This window comes from Drosophila ficusphila, unplaced genomic scaffold, assembly GCF_018152265.1.
Source record: "Drosophila ficusphila isolate 14025-0441.05 unplaced genomic scaffold, ASM1815226v1 contig_127, whole genome shotgun sequence".
Taxonomy (NCBI): Eukaryota; Metazoa; Arthropoda; class Insecta; order Diptera; family Drosophilidae; genus Drosophila; species Drosophila ficusphila.
Window position 1 is genome coordinate 2,819,390 of NW_025064016.1, and position 20,699 is coordinate 2,840,088.

Here is a 20,699-nt window from a genome sequence, read left to right on the forward strand (position 1 = left end):
TAAAGGCGCGCCAAAATGGTGGCTCAGAAATAAACAGGGAGTCCAGGAACCTTTCAGGGTGGGCCATAAAAACACTTAGCAGGCACCCCATACCTTAAAAAAAAAAAACAGAAGCAAAAAATGAGCACACAAAGACCTAGAAAGATCAAAAACCAGGGCAAAAAACAAGAATGTTTTCCCTCCACTTTCTGAAATGGCTTTTCATGCTAAATAAGTACACAGACAACATCGCAGAGGATCTGAAGGGCAGGGAGGATACTTTTACTGCCTCGGCTGCTCCCATGTGTGCCCGGGTCTCTGGTGTCTGCATATTAATTTATTATCATTATCAGTGATTTAAAAATGGCGTCATGACATCGTAAATTGTAAACGTCATTGTCTAAGACTGGGGACTACTTAACACGACGCGCCTGAGCAACTCCTAATGTCCCTGTTGTTGTTATTGTTGTTATTGTCGGGCCAAAACAGGAAAAAAATCTCGGCGAGCAAAAAAGAATAAGTACGTTTTTGAACTACAGCCATTTAATAGGTTTGGTCTTTAAGCGTTGAGCAGTAAATTTAAATGAGAAAATGAACATAAAAAATGTGTTTCGAGCGAGGGTGGCTGCTGATGTATGATACTAAATGGTACTCAAATTATAAAGTAGGCTTGATATGCTGTTATCTTTTTAAAATAGTTTACAAGTTCAAATCAAAGTGTACAGCTCCAAAAATTGTTAAATAAATAAATCGTTCACGTGGAGAAAATAGGAATACAATAATATCAGTCATGAATTGTTCATCTCTGAAGCGCTCTTTAACTTTTGAGGAAAATTCGATGGTTATTGTTCCCGCAAAACGAAAACGCAAGTGCAATGGAAGGAATTTACCAATAGTAGCAGTAAAACAATCAAAAGTTAAGGAACCTGAGATTCCACGTGACTACATGAAAAATTTACCCGTTCTTCCTGATTCTGATTCAAGTGATTCCGAAATCGATTCTCAGAAGCCTCAAGTGATTTCCACGAAGTCAGTTTCGAAGTCAGATAATCAAAAATTGTTTAGCTTTCAGCAATTGATTTCAATTTGCTACGGAATGATGAGTCAGTGTGAAGAAGACCTAAGAGAGGAATATGAACTAGAGTTGACCCACAAATTGACAGAACAATATGATACCTTTATCAAGTTCACCCACGATCAAATGCGTCTAGAAGTTGGACGAAAATCGAGTTATTTATTATAAACATATAACAATTATTTTTATACGTTTATATATTTAAAATTTTCGTTATACCTAGTTCTGTTGCATATAAATTTGTTAGTTAATACTTACATATGTAATATTATGTAATATAATATTGACTTACTGTGTCAGCTTGGATAATTTAGATTACATTTTCAAGAATGAATAATAAGATTGCTGATAACAAGAATAAAAGATAGCTTTGGCACGCCTAATCACTAATTACTAATTATGCAGTTTGTTTTGTTTTGTTAGATAATTAAAATACAAGCTTTTAGAGGTATGCCACTTTAAAATCCGATTACAATTGGAAAAGTTATGGACTCAAAATTAGTGAATTTTGGTCAATTTGCAGCAAACCCTTTAATGGAAATTTTGAAAATTTTTCGAAAATTTCGAAATTGAAACAAAATTGTCCAAAATTATAATACCCTCTGCAAGGGTATAAAAATGCCTAAAAAAAACTCTTGAATCAGCTCTCCAACTTAATTGTGCAGAAAGCTGTTCAGATCCATAAACAGGAAAAGCCAAATGTGGCCAAGTTTTAATGCCTGAAAACTCCCGTTTCCCGACATCCAGCTCAGCCACTCCCCTTCATTTTCCATCCTTCCATCTTCAGCTAGTCGAGCAGGTTAAGCGATTTACGCGTCGCTAATTTACGCTAATGTTTGCCTTTCACATTTCCGCATAAATGCACAGACAATGTGGCAACATCAGGACACATTTTCCCCGCTTTCCCCCACTTTCCACAGACGCGTTTCCCTTCAGACGTGTCCTGGTTGTCACATATGAGAGCATTTCCATATTCCGCCAGCGAAGACAACACTTTCGCAGGCTTTTTAAACATGGAATAAGTAAATTATATGGCATCTTGTTGGTCCTGGCACTCTTGTGAAACATTGGAGACATGTCCTCTCCCGTGGGTGCAAAATGTTTTTTAATGAACTTAATTATTTCTGCTCCCTTCTACTCTCTGTTTTTCTTTCTCATTGACTTTGTTCCTTGCTTTTTAATCTTGGGGAATTTTGAGGGAATGTGAGCTGAGTAAGTGTTTTCTTTTCGGGAGTTTTCCGAAAAATGTTTATTAAGATTTGCGAAAAATTATAACACTTAAGGTGGTGGAGTTTATTGATTCCCCACAAGAAATTAATTAGCGATAATATACGGAGCTGGAGAATTCCTGCTGTTAACAAATATGTTGAGATACAGAATTTATAAATCCCCAGCCAAGCTATGAAGCAAGAATTAAGGATCAAATTACTCGGCTTCTTAGACTAAAAAGCCTTTGGCATTTTTAATAGACTCAAATAAGATTAAAGTCCATTAAGATTAAGCTGAGTGAGACGTATGTTCTTGACAGACCAATTCAATTACCCCTCTTAATTAAACAGCATTTTTAACGTTGTGTTTTTATTGTTAATTTCCAGCGACGAATATTCGATACCAGATCACAGGCGGTAACATAGGTAATGCCTTTGCCGTACAGAATACCACTGGTGTCATCTACGTGGCAAGTCCACTCGACTATGAAACGCGGCCAAGGGTAAGTCTACAACTGCTTCAAGGCTCGTTTTAACCGAGTTACAAGACTGAACAGAGAAAAAACATTTGTCTTTATTATTTCGCTAAGCAAAAAAGTTTTTAAAATACAATAAATGCAACAGATACAAGAATTCTTTGTTAGAACATAAATAACATTCCTAAAATATTTTACAGAAAAAATGCCTGAATAACTTTCTTGATAAAACAAAACCACTTTTTAAAGCTTCAGGTATTAGCAATCAAAATAAAAAAACGGAATTTTTAATCTATGAATACCTAAGTTTTTTCTTTTTCTGTAACCACTTGTCTACAAGTTGATGCACATTTTTCTTAGTCCTATTTTTTTAGTAGGTACCAACTTTCTGTTGCATGCATAATTTATATATTTTTCTGCTTTGGCGAGAACAACAAAAAAATGGAAAATATGTAAAACTATGCAAAACTTTCAGGGGGTTGGTAAAACTTTTGGCCAAGCAAGTCGGAGCGAATAAAAAAATTAATCCGAAAAAAGGGAAATTTGCTTACATGCAGAAAGCATTTTCATCTCAAAGGAAGAAAAAAGGGGAAGAGGGGATATATAGATAGTTACAGCTGTCGTTACTTTTCCCAATGCGCATTTTTAACATGATTGCCAACGCACCAATCTATCACGGAAAAAAACACCCTTTAAAAGTTGGTCCATTTTAAGGTCTGTTAAAATTATAGAAATAAAGTTGACAAGGAAAACAAAAGTTTCCTTTTCGATTAAAGTTGTAGCATTTATATTTTACCCTACCCCACTTTAAATTGCAAACTGTAAGAAGCACACCCTGTTAAGTACCATCCTTACCCATTTTTTCCGAGTGGAAGACAGACATGTGTGTAGAATCCGCCAACATCCTGCATCGCGCACTCATCACCTATACGCAACTTGTTTTGGCACCCCCACAGGACTGGAAATCCGTGTAGCTGTCAATGCCCGACCATGCAACAAGCAGTGGCACTGGTGGTGGCAGTGGCAATGGCAGTGGCACAACCAAAACAACAGGCCACAGCATTCGGAACATGTGTTGCCAATTTTGTATTTGGTTCTACTTTTTTTCACGTTGTTTTGCTCCTGCCCGTGTAAAAGTTTCCATGGCCATTCATGCGAATTTGGCTTTTGTTGTCCAAATTGCGACGCGGCAGGCCCAAGCTCGTCGACATCAGACGCATTAAAGCCGTCAGGCCGAAATAAATCTCTTTGCAGATATTATTCTCTATTTTTTCATTTCTCTACAATGCCCGTTGCAAATATCCATAAGCGTATTTTTCGCTTTTAAAACGTTTTGCTGATTGAGGTAAAAAGTTTTTGTGCTATACACTTTCTCGCATTAGCAGTGTTTGGCTGGTATAAAAGGCATTATAATATTTAAAAATCCATTATTTTTCATGTGAGTGAATAAACAATAATTTAACTACTTGAAGAGTTTTAAATATAATCAAGCTTTCCGTTTATTTTGTTTACTAGACAAGAGTATAAATACTATTTTTTAATAAATACATAATTTATTTTTTTGCAGTACGAGCTGCGGCTGGAGGCGACGCGGAATCGCAAAAACAACTACACCACCGTTGTGATCAACGTTCGCGATGTCAACGATAATCCACCTGTATTCGATCGTCAAACATATCGCACACAAATCACTGAGGAAGACGATCGCAATCTGCCCAAACGCATTCTGCAGGTAAGTTTTCGTCTTAAAAACTTTTACCGACTTCTCAGAGCAACATTGATCGTCTCATTGGCTTAACACAATATAAACATTGATACCAACAATGCCAGGGAGACACAAAAAGGAAAAACTCAAGCCGAAAAAAATGAATACAATACACTTTATTTGCATAAGAAGCCAAAAACTTAACAATAAAATCGAGACCGGCAAGCCGAAGGCAAACAGCAGGCTTAAAACTCAAGTGGCGACCGGATATCGTCCGGCATGTGACGAAAAATGGAGAAAATGAGGAAAAGTGGGAAAAAGTTGGGCAAATGCTTTTCATTCGTGTGAACCATTCAGCTGTAAATACAAATAAATACTCATTCATTAATAATAACGTGATAGTTGCGCTGCGGCAGTAAAATGCGCACACAAACGCAAATACGAACACCAATTTTATTGTGTGTACGCATACACCCCTACTTATGCACGTAAAAACACTCATTTATATATGTACATATATATAAATACGTATCTGAACGAGCGACTTTTATTCATGCCGGCATTTAACAACATAAAGGCCAGTGTGGAGGAAACAAGTTTATACCCACATCAAAATTTGAATACACTTTAACGGATGCAATGAGAAAACTTTTATCTATGTTTGGTAATTGCGGGAAATAAGCGTATGCTACCAGCAATATTACTTATTTCTAAACTGGAGTTCAAGTATTTTTTAATATTTTTTTTAAATTCACATTTTTCCCAAGCTTACGCTTAACGCCCAATTACTGAAAAGAGCATTAATGCCTACTTGCATCATTTTTTAACATTAAACACAAATTAAAATTGCACAGTTCAGCGGGCGTAGCCGCGGCCAATAAATAAGAGTAAAAAGAAAAACAAGGCGAATTTTTAATTACACATTTATGGCAGGCCAAAGTGCGATCCATGGAGCATTGTCACGGCGCGTCCAATTATGAAGGATATATAAGGATATATACGATGCATTTATGGCTGGGCGAAGCGAATGGAATGCGTTTGCTGTCGCCAACACCTTTGGACCCAAATTGATTCCTGTGCTTGCAAAATAAAATGGAAAAATTTCATAAAAAGCCCTTCACTAGCGCGAGGATTCATTGGGTGGGATTTGGTGGCCAAGGCATTTAAATTATGGCCGTAAATGGTGGGAGAACGTGTGTGTTGAGCAAAAGGACAATGGCACGCAGCCCGAAGGCTCGCTTCCGCCTCCAAAATGGGCGGGGCTGGGCAATAATAATGGGCACAATGATGGCACGTAGACAACTCTTTTGTCATATCAAATTGTGTTGAACATTTAACGTAAATTGTCGCATTGTGAATGTGCAGCGGGAAGCGGATGGCCGTTGAAAATGGTGGGTGGATGGGTGGTTGGGTGGAAATGGCAGGCACTTAACACGTGACGATGATTTAATGGACCAAGGACCCAAAGGATATTGCTACAAGTTTGCTTGTAATTGTCAACTGAAGCTCGCCTTTCTTTCATCATAATAGAAAATGGGTTGCACACATGCAGGCCACATGCATAACTGGTTTTGTTTCCACAGACACATTAGCACACAGACAATCCACACAGATACTACTACAACACTCCACTATCGCATGCAAAAAGGATACAAAGAGAGATATGAGATGCAAACTGAACAAGGCAATTATTGCTTTTAATTGACATGACAATTGTTTATAGGCTCTTCCACTGCGTTGTTTTCCCCTTCAACAAAGAGATTTCCATATGCACAGAAAGAAAAAAAATATTTTTGATGTATTTTAAAAATTTTTTTCTTGGAAAGGCTTCCACAATTTTTTTGGTTTATTATCATAACCTCCAACTATTTTTTATAAGTGTATTAACATTCAATTTAAAAATACATGTTTTCTGTGTACACGCTTTGTTCTCCATGTTTTATTTTTTTCTGTTGATTGTTAAGTAGCGATTACAAGAACTTGCAAGTTTTCATTCAACTTGTTTTGATTCAACTTGTAAGCCACTTATAAACATGCAAATCCTCGCAGGAATTAAGAATTTTCTCAAGAAATTTTAAGTCATCTTAGACTTAAAGAACTTTTCAGTGGTAATTTTAATTTATTTGATTTTATTGAATTGTACAACTTCTCAATGAGCCCAAGCAAACTCGATAAAAATTTCCCCTGCCTATAATCAAATATTCCAAGAAAATGCTCCTAAATGTTGATTTAATTTACCAATCACAATACCACAGCGAAAACAATAAAAATAAAACAATAAAACAAAGGAAAAACCGAAATCCGATTGAATAATTACATAAATCTCTGCAATATTAGCATTTCATTCCTTTTTTTGTCTGGAAATATGTTGTGGCCAGCGAGAGAGGGCAGAAATAAAATGTGCAAAAATAGAAGAGCAAAAAAATCGAAGCATAAATTTACAAGCAATCTGGCGGGCCAAAGGAAAAATACCATCCACGCCCACCGCCCAGAATTTTCAGGCCCCTCCCACAGTTTTCCCCATTTCGACATTCACGTTGGCCTTTATTGGACATTTAAAGTATTTGGCTCATTTGCATATTTGATTTATAGTCTCCAATATCGTAAGCAGGGTCCAGCTTTCCCCAACCTGGGTATTTATCCCCACCGAATAATGCAATTTTTGTTACCAACCTGATTTCGATTTCTCTCTTGGACTCGTTGCAGGTCACAGCCACCGACGGCGATGTAGATAGACCAATAAATATTGTATATTTCCTGACTGGCCAGGGCATCGACCCCGATAATCCAGCGAATAGTAAATTTGATATAAATCGCACGACCGGCGATATTTTTGTACTTAAGGTAAGTGTGATTGCGACCACCTTTTGCGTTTTAAACCGATTCCAATTTTGAGTCCGCTCGTAAAACGAGTGTAATGAAAGCCAGTTAAAATTCGCGACAGCATTTCAAGCCCAGCAAAAAAAAAAAACATGAAGAATGAACAAAAACAGGAAAATAACTTTTTGTTTGTGCCCCAGCTGGGGGTACTCTATAAGCTCCGGGGGCCATTTTTTGGACAGGAGGACTTTGCTTTGGCCGTTTACAATTGAGCCACAGTTTATGCTCGCACAATGGCGCAGTTTATATTGTGTGACGAGTGAGCAGTTAAAAAACGAGAGAAGAGGGTCACAACGGCGTGGCAGTGGGTCTACCCGGATTTTATGCGGGTCTTCTGACCTTGTTAACATTGCTGTCGCAAAGAGAGTTTTGAATTAGTTCAGGGAGCGCTACATACGTTTTATTAAGAATAACAAAGCTTTAGGAAACATTTAAGTGTTTAATTAAAAAAAATTGGTAAGCACTCTGGCAGAAATATTTTTAATAAAAATTAAACTAGAAGTATAAAAAAAATACAAAAGATTTTTCTGAAATTCAAAAATATATTCACTAAAACCATTTGGATCAATCAAACAACATCCATCATCTTGACACCGCTGTAAACCTTTTTTGCAAATGCGACACTCTTTTCATAACCGGAAGAGCTTGAAAACGTGTTCAATATTTACCACTTTTTGTCGACTTCTGATTGCTGTCATCCCTTACCATCGTCGATTCTGCGACTTTTGTAAATTGTAAAGCTTTCCACGCGGTTCGGTGGCGTATGATTAATTTAAAACTGTGTCATACCGCACACACACACACACTCGCTCATAAACAAATGCCACACCCTTTGCTACGCGCTCCAACAAAAAATAATGTCATTTAGATGCAAAAAACTGCCACCGTCGGTTGTCAGATACATATACTCCAATTAATTTCTGACAAAGTCCATAAAAACCAACGTTTCAAAGTGGCACAAAACGAACGAGTGGAAATTAGTGTTGCTAACACGGATCACAAACGAAGAGCTAAGTGCACCAAAAGCAATTAAACTAAACGACTAAGCTTAGTTAGATCAGCTAAAACTGTACGCAAAATTATAATTTAATTTAATGGTTTGGTAAACTCAAAATAACCAATTATCTATTGCCCATAGTAAATAAATTCATTATTTTAGCATAGAGACGCAATGTTCTTGATTAGAAAACGGAAAAATGTAGAGTAATGCAAATTTGTTTTTTATTTTAAATTGTAATTACAAAACCTAAATCTGGCTGGGAAATGGTTGCCATCACTAGTGGACATTCCTGAACTTTTCAAATGCGAGCCTCGAAAAACTCCACTCAGATTCGCATTCTGCATAAAATGTTCAAATGTTGCCGCTGGCGGTTTGCTTTATTTGTTTTATTGCCGGCGAATAGGGCAGTTCACGGATGCGATAGGGTTAAGGGTGGGTGGGTTTGCTAGTGGGTGGGTGGTGGTGGGGGTGGAGCAGAGGCAGTGGGCAGGGCAGCGACAGCATGTGGCATTTGTGGTTTTGACGCTCTACAACCGACCACATGTAAATGACGTTCGCCGTTCGTTATTGGTGCGCGGTTGCCTCGCACAAAATTGTGTGTAAAATCAGGCGGGAAAATGGGGCCTTGCAAAAAAAATGGACTCTGAGGTTGGGGGGCTTCTTCGTTTGGCGAATGCCACTTGCCGGTTGCCTGACGGCATTTAATTTGTAATTGCGATTGCATTACGTGTCACGTGGCAGTAAAACCAATTTTTTCACCGGCTTTAATTGAGCGAAGCTGGGTTTTAAAGTTTATTTGCCGACAGCTGATTGAACTGCAATCGAATTGGTTATTGACAGGTTACCAATAAAGTGTGATGGAATAAAAGTTGCTATCTGGGTCAAAAAGACAAAGTTAAGTAACCTAAGAAATAACTATTTAAGATTTACTCCATATTGTTTGAACTCCATATTGGGGAAATGTTGAACAGCCTAATAAGACTAACTATAAACCTTAATTACTCATATACTTATATTTGGTAGGCGAACAACTTAATATTACATTTCATGACCATCTTGACCACTCAAATATTCTGTAGGATAAAACACGAGCATATTTCTGGAGTATTTATTTCAGACAAGCCAACACATTTCTCGAGTCTTTAGAATAAATACAAGTCTAAGCTTTCATTTACTTCAATAAGACTACAGAATTAATTCATCGTAAAAGCAAATTGTCCTTCAGACCGACCACAGATACCAACACATTGAATACATTTCGTTAAGGTATAATACTATATGCATTAGCTGAGTAAGCAATGTTTAAGGGCAATTTGAATAGGGGCCAAAGCCAGGCCAAAACCGAAAGGTTGACACGACCAACAGACACACTGGTGAGCACAAACAAAACGAACGAAATTCTGAAGGACATTTCAATCGAAGGGATGGCTTTTATTTTGCCATTGCCAATGCAATTTCGTGTGGATAACTCATTTAATGAGAAATCTAATAACAGACTTGTGTGTGCGGCACCGCAATGCCATCAAAGCCAGGCCAAAGACAAACAATGGCCAATGGCTCAAGGGTTTCCAGAGACACCGACTCAGTTACAGTTTACCGAGGGACATAAAATAATTTGCAAGCAAACAAACAGCTGAGAAATCAAATCCTTTTTCTGCACTCTGGGATAAGCTGTGATAAGCTCAAAGTAACTTCAAGAAGGAAATTTATTTGAATTGCTCACCTTGTGTTTTCATTAAGATATTTGTTAAATATTTATTTAAAGGAAATATTTTTTGTACATCTTTGTTTCAAGTTATAACAAAATTTTCGATAAATAATTGAACTACAAATTTATGAATTTAAGTTGAGTGAAGTCAGGGAAAAATAGTTTAAACATTTTTACATTTTTAAAAACCAGGCAAATATCTACTCGAAAATGGAATTCTTTAGTATGCTTAAACCATCAATCACAAGTATAATTAATATTATTTTAATCCCCAGCCCCTGGATCGTGATCAGCCGAATGGCAGGCCACAGTGGCGCTTCACAGTATTCGCCCAGGACGAGGGCGGCGAGGGCCTGGTGGGCTACGCGGACATCCAGGTCAATCTGAAGGACATCAACGACAATGCGCCGCAGTTTCCGCAGGGCATCTACTTCGGCAACGTCACCGAGAACGGAACCGCCGGCAGCTCCGTGATGACCATGTCCGCCGTCGACTACGACGATCCCCACGAGAGCACCAACGCCAAGCTAATCTACTCGATTGAGAAGAACGTCATCGAGGAGGAGACGGGGGCGCCCATCTTCGAAATCGAACCGGAGACGGGGCTCATCAAGACGGCGGTCTGCTGTTTGGATAGGGAGCGCACTCCGGACTACTCCATCCAGGTGGTGGCCATGGACGGCGGTGGTCTGAAGGGTGAGTGGGGCCAATAACCCTGGGTTAGGTTTCCAAACTCAATCAGAAAGGTTGTTTGCCTTGCAAAAGACTTTGCTGCGGGTGTTAATATCCTTTCTCAAAAGAATATGAGATGTCTAGGAGCAGGCATTTATATCTTGATTCCATTGACCTTAACTGATTGCCTCAAGATGTCGGTGGGAAATGGTATATTTGTTCTTTTATTTTATTTATTACTGAAACAACGATAAGTTATTTGTATCTACCAAAATCATAAGAATATTTAAAACTATTTAGTTTCTGTTTTTAAAATAGTAATCATCATTTATAACAATTTACTGTTAATATCAAGATTTCCCCTGAGCCATTTCTTTCCTCGATTTAATTTTTCATAAACCTACACCACAAAAAAAGTGAAAAACCAATACATTTTCGGGACAACCAATTTGTCAGGAAAAAGGCCCATTTATCCTGTCATTCCCCTAATCTTTCCCACTTCGTCTGTCTGTAATCGACGCCCATCTGATGCAGAATGTTTGTTCTGTCCTCTCTCCGATTTCACAGGCACCGGCACCGCCTCGATTCGAGTGAAGGACCTCAACGACATGCCGCCGCAGTTCACCAAGGACGAGTGGTTCACGGAGGTGGACGAGACGAACGGCACCTACATCCCGGAGACGCCCATCCTCACGGTGACCGTTCAGGACGAGGACGAGACGAACACGTTCCAGTACAAAGTGGTGCCGAACAGTGGTTTCGGGGCGGACAAGTTCGCGATGGTGCGGAATGGCGACGGGACGGGCTCCCTGAAAATCATCCAGCCACTGGACTACGAGGATCCCCTACAAAGTAGTGGCTTTCGGTTCCGCATCCAGGTAAACGATAAGGGTGATGACGGACCCACTGCCGGCGATAAATACCACGTCGCCTACTCTTGGGTGGTCGTTAAACTGCGGGACATCAACGACAATGTGCCCAAGTTCGATCGCGAGCATATCGAAGTTTCCATCTACGAGGACACGAAAGTGGGCACCATCCTCGAGCAGTTCCGGGCCACGGATGCCGATCAGGGAGGTCACTCGAAGGTCATTTACAAGATAGTTCGCTCCACGAATCGGAGAAGGCAGTTCGCCATCAGTGACAAGGGAGCTGTGAGCATACAGAGACCCTTGGACAGGGAAACCCTGGATAGGCATCACATTCAGATCTTGGCCATCGACGATGGCAACCCAGCTCGAACTGCCACTGCAACTCTAACCGTGATAGTCAAGGATGTCAACGATAATGCGCCGACTTTTGCCCAGGAATACAAGCCCACCTTGCCCGAGAATGTGTCGGGTAAAAAAATCCTGGAGGTGGCAGCCAAGGATGCCGATGATCGACAGAGAGGCAATGGAGGACCCTTCACTTTTCGACTGGATCCTTTGGCAAGCGATGAAATACGAGCGGGCTTCAAAGTGGAATACGATCGCAGTAAGTCTATCATAGTAATATTTATACATACTCTTTATTGTTTGTTCAGTAATTAAATACCAATTATATATAGAACTTTATCTGCCAGCAAAAAAATATTTAAATGTTAATCGTAATCGCAAACACTTGTCTGAACTTCAGCAGAGGGAAAAATCGCTTTGCATAATTAATGATGCAAAAATGTTTTTAACGCTCGCTAAGCCCAACATCTGTCAGCTTGCTGCAAAAAGCCAATGCGAAATAACCGCCAACACTTGGAAAAATTATAAAATTAAAGGCTGAGCATATTAAATGCATTAGCATTATTAAAAATGTATTCAATGAGATATGTCGTAGCAATTTATACCAATTACGCATCTCATTTAAGTAATTATGCAAATTAATATCAAGCGAATAGCGAAACTAATTTTTTATTTATTTAGACTCTGAATTTGTTTATGGGCATATAATGAATTCACCGTTTGGAAATCAATTATTTATATAGATACCCCAAGGGCCTTTGGGTCACAATTTCGTTTACGGCAGATATACTTGACACTCAAACACGTGCCATTTCAGCAAAAAATTAAAATAAAGAGGAGCAGAAAGTGATAAAAACACATCAATGAGAATGGACCCTAAAACAGAGGGACACACAAGTACAAAAGAGAAATAAGTCCTGAAATTCAAACTGGCAGGGCAAAAAAAAAAAAAAAAAACTGGTCGAGAAAATTGAAAAACTTGCTGTCAATGTCAGCGACAGCATTCAAGTGACACCTCAAATTTTCTTTCATTTGATCGATTTTATTGGGCTGCTCTCGAAAGTTCCCTTCTTTTTTAAGGTTTTTTGTCCGAGGTTTTTGTTTCAAATAACTCCAACAATGGCTACACAAAAAGTGCGGAGCAATTTCCATTCTACAGAAGAGGAGAGCAGAGAAAAAAGTTTAAAATCAAGATTGAGAGAGTAGTTTTTTTTTCGAAACTGACTTTACAAGTACACTTGACCAGTTTGGTTCATTAGCTATGGAAGGGTGGAATTTTTAAAGTGGCCACTTCTTCAACAATTTAAATAGAAAAACTGAAGATTTTCAATGTTTAAAATCATTATACACCCAAAAAAAAAATTAACAAAAATAGTAGTTGCAATCTAAACTTTTATTGTTGTGCATATACCCGTTCCTCAGGGAAATCCCACGATGGGAAAACACCAAATCGCAATGAAAACAAAAGCCGGCCGGACATGGTCAACTGGACGAACCGAGATGACGCCTCCAGGCTGAGTTCTGTCCACAGCATCGCCGCTTCTCTGTTTCTCCCATTTCTCCGCTTCTCCGGCACCAATTTCGACCAATTTCTCTATCTCTCCCTGCACTCAGTTGGCTTTTACACTGTTTTTTTCGGTTACCAACTTTGTGGCACAAACAATGCTGATGATGCTGATTGTCTGAAACATAATTCAATCACCATTACTATGCAAACAGAGTTTGGTTTAGCGTTTGATTTCGACTTTGATTGTGTGGCAATTGCCTTGAATGAATGAACCGAATCGGTTCGAGTGGCGAAGGGAAAAGTGGTGAATTGGTTCGATTTTGAATTGCAAGTTGTTTGATTTTAGCGTTTTCTGGTTAGTTTGGCCAAATGCAGTGGAGCAAATTTGTCCCGGAATGGGATTTGAATGCAGCTATGAAGTTTCGAAAACTGCGTGTGTCCTTTGCACAATACTGAGAAAAAAAAAATCTGAATAAAACATGTTAAAATATTAAAAATATATTTGCAACCTATGAATCTGTGTTATTAAATAAACAACCATATTCTTTTCAGGAGGTGACAATGGAAATGGCGTGGCCATCATCTCATCCCTTCGTCCCTTCGATCGAGAGGTGCAAAAGTCCTATGCCATCCCCATCGAGATCAAGGATAATGGAGCTCCTGCGATGACTGGAACCAGTACTTTAACCGTTACTATCGGAGATGTGAACGATAATAAAATGCTGCCGGGAAGCAAGTCGGTTCTGGTTTACAACTACCAAGGACAATCGCAGGATACGCAGATAGGAAGGGTGTACGTGAATGATCCCGATGACTGGGATGTTCCGGATAAGAAGTACTACTGGGAGGTTCAGGAACACCAGAGATTCAAACTGGACACGGATACGGGAATCCTGACAATGAGAGCGGGAACCAGAAGGGGTCGCTACCAACTGAGATTCAAGGTCTACGATCGGGAACATGGACAGGAAGACATTCCGGCCAACCTCAGTGTTACAGTGCGCGACATTACTGCAGAGGCGGTTCAGCAAGCTGGCTCCATGCGATTGGCTCACATAACCGATGAAGATTTCGTGAGAACTTGGAACCCGGTTAAGAACCAAGTTGAGCCCTCCAAACTCGAGAGATTCCGCAACAAACTCGCTGAATTATTGTACACCGATCGTGATAATGTGGATGTGTTCAGTGTTCAGCTGAAGGAGGGAAGTCCTTATCCCTTGACAGATGTCCACTTTGCAGCCAGATCTGCCACTCAGCAGCCATATTTCAAGGCAGTTCGCTTGAATGGCGTGGTGCAAATGCATCGCGAGGAGATTGAAAAGGATGTGGGTTTGAATATCACCATGGTCAACATAAACGAGTGCTTGCACGAGGGCAAGGGAAAGTGTGGCTCCAATTCGTGTACTTCTAAGGTGGAATTGGGCAAGAAACCTTACACGGTTAGTGTGAATCGCACAGCTTTGGTGGGAGTTCGTCTGGAGATCAGTGCCCAGTGTGTTTGTAGGGCCAGGAACTTCACGAACCAGGATTACAATTGCAGGAATCATCTCTGCTACAATGGAGGTCGCTGTGTGGAGACCCGAAATGGTCCAAAATGTGTGGCATGTCCGGTGGGCTACAATGGTCCACGATGTCAGCAGTCCACGCGAAGTTTTCGTGGCAACGGTTGGGCTTGGTATCCTCCTCTCCAACTCTGCCAGGAATCCCATCTCAGCCTGGAGTTCATCACCCGGGCAGCCGATGGATTGATACTCTACAACGGACCCATTGTGCCGCCAAAACCCGAGGAGGTTGTGATCAGCGACTTCATTGCCATCGAATTGGAGCAGGGATATCCACGGATGCTCATTGATTTCGGATCGGGAACTTTAGAACTCCGGGTGAAGACCAAGAAAACTCTGGATGATGGCGTTTGGCATCGATTGGACATATTTTGGGACTCGGAGAACGTACGTATGGTTGTGGACTTTTGCCGGACAGCTTTGGTCTCCGAAATGGAGGATGGCACTCCGCCGGAGTTCGATGATAATGCCTGCCAGGCCAGAGGACAAATTCCACCGTTTTCCGAGTCCCTCAATCTGAATCAACCACTTCAACTAGGAGGACTTTATCGACAGCATTTCGATCAAACTCTCTACAATTGGCAGTACGCCTTCAGCTCGAAGGGTTTCGATGGTTGCATACGCAATGTTATCCACAATTCGGAGCACTACGACTTGGCTTTTCCCGCTTTGGCTAGGAATAGTTTTCCCGCCTGTCCGCAAACCGACGAGGTTTGCCTGAAAACCGAGCACACAGCTCGTTGTTGGGAGCATGGCAACTGTGTGGCCAGCTTGGTTCAGGCCAAGTGCCATTGTCAACCAGGTTGGATGGGTCCCGGGTGCAATGTGCCCACCATACCCACAACCTTTAAGGCCCAGAGCTATGTGAAGTTTGCGTTGAGCTTCGAACCCGACCGATTTTCCACACAACTGCAGTTGAGATTTCGAACGCGGGAGCAGGGAGGCGAACTCTTCCGGGTTAGCGATCAGCACCACCGGGAGTATGCCATCCTGGAGCTCCGCAGGGGGCACCTCCAGTTCCGCTACAACCTCAACTCGCTGAGGAACGAGGAACAGCTCCTGACTTTAACCGCAATCGCAGTGAACGACGGCCAGTGGCATGTGATTCGCATCAGTCGCTATGGATCGGCGGCTTTAATGGAACTGGATGGCGGGGAGTCGAGGCGATACAACGAGTCCTTCCAGTACACAGGACACCAGTGGCTGAGCATCGACAAGCAGGAGGGCGTCTATGCGGGCGGCAAGGCCGAGTATACGGGCATCAAGACCTTTGAGGTCCAGTCCGACTTCCAAAGGAGCTGCTTGGACGACATCAGGTGAGGGCTAATTCCTCTTTGAGTTCTTTTCAAAGGCTTTTCTTTTCAAATGGGGGTATCAATAAGCTTTGATAGCAAGTTCTCATACTCTAAACTAAAGTTCATCGGAAAATACTAATGAATCATAACAACTAGCCAAGAAATAACTTAAAAATCAAAACATAAATATTACAACAAAAATTGCAGAATTTTTTTAAATTTAAAGTGATGCAAAAGCAAATCACTAAAGTTTTCAATACATATTTTATAAGTTTATTAATGTAATAAGTTTGCAAATCATCTCCAATATATATATTTTAAAGCTCCTAAAATGTAAATAAAGTAATAAATTATGCTGTGAATCAATGTTTCACTCCAATCGAAAGTACTTTTCAACCTTCTACTTGCCAAGTTGGTTCAGGTGCTCGCAGCTAATTAGAGAAACCAGGCAAAAGACACATTTGTGAGGCAGTTTGATTGAGAGCATTCAAGCATATACTTTGCCCCTTTCCCTTCCACAGGCTGGATGGGAAGCACTTGCCCTTGCCGCCGGCCATGAATGGCACCCAGTGGGGCCAGGCGACCATGGCCAGGAACCTCGAACGCAACTGCCCGTCGAATAGGCCCTGCTCGAATGTCATCTGCCCAGATCCCTTTGACTGCGTCGACTTGTGGAACGAATACGAGTGCACGTAAGTATCCCCTTTTTCCCATTTCCCACTTCCTGGCCAGTTCCTTTGTGCCCGGTGCATGGTAATTTATTGGTTTTTCGATTTAATTACAACCTACAACCCCTGTTGTTTGCCTTTGAGAAAACAGGCCAAAAGTTGTAATTAAATCGGTGCAAGGATCTAACTCTTCGATAGCTAATGGAAGATGTAAATTGTAATTCTAATTATTTTTCCGATAAAAAAAGAAACTTTGCAATGAGGCAGTAGATATGCACAGGTAGTTCTGCGTGGCAAACATAACTTGTGTATCAGAATGCCATTAAGGTAAAAGCATCCCGGAGTGAAATACATATTTCCGAGACAGTCTCCCTGCCATTTTCCAGCTGCAGGCAAGCAGACAATGCCAAACAGCAAATTGACTCCGAATGCAAAACAAATAATATCAATTGTCATTGCCCGTCTCCCTTTACTGATGGCAAGCCAGACACCGCAGAAATGGAAGGTTTCACTCAGAAAAATATAACTAAGTTGGGAAAAAAGATGTAGGATGAAACCAAAAGCCAATCTGAGATTTTAAAGATTTTTTATATAACACTTAAAGATTTATTGAATATATTTAGAGCAGTTTTAAACTACAAAATTTAAGGGAAATATAATAGAATAAAGAGAATTTTACTTTTGTTAGTTTTTGAATGATTTTCTCACCCTGCTTAAATTGCTCGGAAATATGTACTTTTTCCGAGTGTTTGCACATGGAAATATCTACATTTGCCTCTCCAGGAATCTGGGGCATGACTCCTGATCCTAGAGCTCCTGCTCTGCGACACCTCATCGATGATGGGTCGCCGTGGCAGTTGCCTCGCCCGAGAGCAAAGCACATTTTCCACATCATTAGTTTTGCGGAGTGACTCTATTCGAGACCCGTCGACAGCCAGCAAGGACACCCAATCCGGCACTGCATCATGTCCTGCCAGAACCCCTCCCCCCTTTCCCCTTCCCCCTTACTATCCTCCTCCTCCCGTTGGAGAAAGACTAAGCACCCCCAGCTGTGAGCTTCTCGCTCCATTTGCTTTCGGGAACAGAAACATCTGGGCCTTCTGCTTTTAAACACGTGTTCGCCAGACTCGCCTCCTTGCGGTCTTCCTTTTTATAAGATAAATTTAAATAGTCGCACACGCTTCGCCTTCAGGTGGCGACGTGTCATAAATTATGCTTACTTTAGCCCCAATTTCCAGTTGCCAGTTGTGGGCAGCAGTTAACGCAGTGCCACTGCCGGGAATTTGTGTCACTCACCCAGGACACTGGGATGTCGGACAAGGAACCGTCCTCAATTGGAATGCGAGATGACTTCAATTTAAGTCCAAAGTGTGCAAAGTGTGCTGGGGGTAACTTTTTTTTTTTTTTTTGACGCCCCGCTTAAAGCTTTAATTTCCCCAACGCTGAGATGTCCTGGGATTCTCTCGTCTAACCGAAACTTCACGCCCTTAATGCGCTTCACAAAATATTTAAGAGGGGCGCAGCTCAGGGGGGATTGTTCTATTCCGGGGCTGCAAAACTTTCTGCGAAAATAAAAAGTTTGTATTTCGGAACAGAAAAATTAGAGGTAAAAAACTACACTACAAAATGCGGGTAACTAAAAACGGAGAGTTTATTTCCATTAAATATTTATTTAGAATTATTCAAAAATGTTTCATACAAAAAACAATAAGCTTTTTGTTTGTTTTTATATTTTTTAATAAATGGTAGAGCGTTTTAGAGCAAAAAAGGTTGCATTAAAATGGTTCTACTTTGTTTTTAAAAGTTTCACTTAGAGTTTGCACCATCCTATTGCGTTTGATAAATTTTCGACCCATTAATGGCATCTGCTTATCTTAAATATGGAGAGATATATATTTTGCGCCTTAAGCCCGATATAAATCTGATTTCCCTAGTAGAGGGGAAAGGCGAATTAGAGAAAGCTTTGTGGCAGCATACATTTCCCTCTTCGCGCGGTAATCGCCTTTGAATTCGAAATAACTCACCAGTCCGCCGATTTTTTCGCTTTCTCGTTTCAGTTGCAGCGAGGGTCGCATCATGTCCTCGGACACGAAGGGCTGTGTTGATAGGAACGAGTGTTTGGACCTGCCCTGTTTGAACGGGGCCACCTGCATCAATTTGGAGCCGAGGCTGCGATACCGCTGCATTTGCCCGGAGGGATATTGGGGCGAAAACTGCGAGTTGGTCCAAGAGGGCCAACGCCTGAAGCTCAGCATGGGCGCCCTGGGGGCCATATTCGTTTGCCTTATTATCATACTGAGTAAGTACAGCTGACCGCAACTGTAGATACGGAAAACCCCCATCCCTCGCCCACCGTTGCTAAGCGGCTCCGAAAAATTCCCCATTCGTGTGTGACAATTAAGCGGCTTAAGCAGCAACATTCTTGCTTTCAACTCCGCCTCTCCACAAACTTGCCTTTCTGTTTTCCCATGTTAATGCAATTTGCTGGGGGGGGAAGCAACCTCCCCGAAAAAGCAAGAAAAAAATATAACGACACTGACATCTGTTTGGACAGTCGCAACCGTATGGGTTGAAAAAATAAAAAAAAATCTATGAGGTTAACATGGCAGAGAGCCATGCATTTTCAACAACTCAAAGTGGCAACAAAATCTTGTATTCGGTGCTTTATTTTTGTAACACTTTTTTATGCCCAGACAGGGCCAATTTGTAGGTTTAGGTAAAAAAAAAAGCAGGGCGGAAAATATTTGCATAGTGGCTAATTAAGCTTGGGAAACGCGAAAAACAAAGTTGTAGGAGCTTTCGAGAAATTGTTACAGTAATTGAGGCAGCATTTGAGACTTATAGAAGTGGTCTTCAACAACTTTAATAATTTCCACTTTAAAAGCGTTCGTTAAATCAGTAAATTAAAAGCAACACAATTATTTTCCGTATTGATTTTTATTACATATGGACAAAAATTAATTTAAAACTTTATCTTTATTGCAGCCATTGAAGCACTTGAGCTTCAGCAGATTTTTGGTTTTTTGCCCACTTACCAGGCTGCCTAAGCCAATTAGGGCCACTTTGTTGCTTGAAAAAATCGCAGAAAATGGAATAAATTTTTAGCAAAATGCTCGACACTTAATGGATTTTGCGAACGAGTGTTAAGTGGCTTTGGCCATTTGGATATTTTCCCTCTCAGCTGCCAATTCAGTTCCATGCAAATGCGTTTTCTCGCACGCAATGCGCGACAATCTATTTTGTTTGCCCAGCTCGTCTGGGATTTGAAGGGATTTTCAATTAGCGCAACATTTTCGCCCTGGTCCAGATTGGTTTTATGCTCGACTCTTTCTCTCTCGCTTTCTCTGTGCGAATTCTGGCAAGCTGTAGGCCATTTATTTGGGGCCATATTTAAAAGTGACGCTGATTTATCCGGCCAAAAAGGGGAGTCGCGCTTTAATGAGTACTTGCGCCAAAGTTGCAGCTGGGCCAACAACAAAAGGCGAAGCTCCAAGCTAATTAGTCGCTGCTAAGGCAGATAATTACACTGTTGGCTGCGGGGTGGAAAAACAAAGGCTGGAAGTGGCCATAAAACCGCTAAACCGCAAAATAGGCGCAATAAATAAACGAGGAGCCGTCGCACAGAAGTACTTTCATCTTGCTCCTTTTTTATGATGTGAAAATATCCAAGGAGCCGAAACACAAAATCTGACAGCCGCAGACTTGTCTTTGGTTTCTGTTGATTCGCCGTAAAGTGGCGTAAAGTGT

The 20,699-nt window shown here is 40.8% G+C and overlaps 1 protein-coding gene across 1 annotated transcript in view; it reads left to right on the forward strand.

Annotated features, from left to right (window-relative positions):
• Positions 1-20,699, forward strand: part of LOC108100700 (putative neural-cadherin 2) — a 50,529-nt gene that overhangs the window by 24,547 nt on the left and 5,283 nt on the right. Inside the window, 8 exon segments of the mRNA XM_017204737.2 lie at positions 2,650-2,765; positions 4,306-4,470; positions 7,150-7,287; positions 10,307-10,727; positions 11,271-12,179; positions 13,980-16,305; positions 16,806-16,976; positions 19,010-19,251. Coding sequence (XP_017060226.2) covers positions 2,650-2,765; positions 4,306-4,470; positions 7,150-7,287; positions 10,307-10,727; positions 11,271-12,179; positions 13,980-16,305; positions 16,806-16,976; positions 19,010-19,251 — 4,488 coding nt within the window.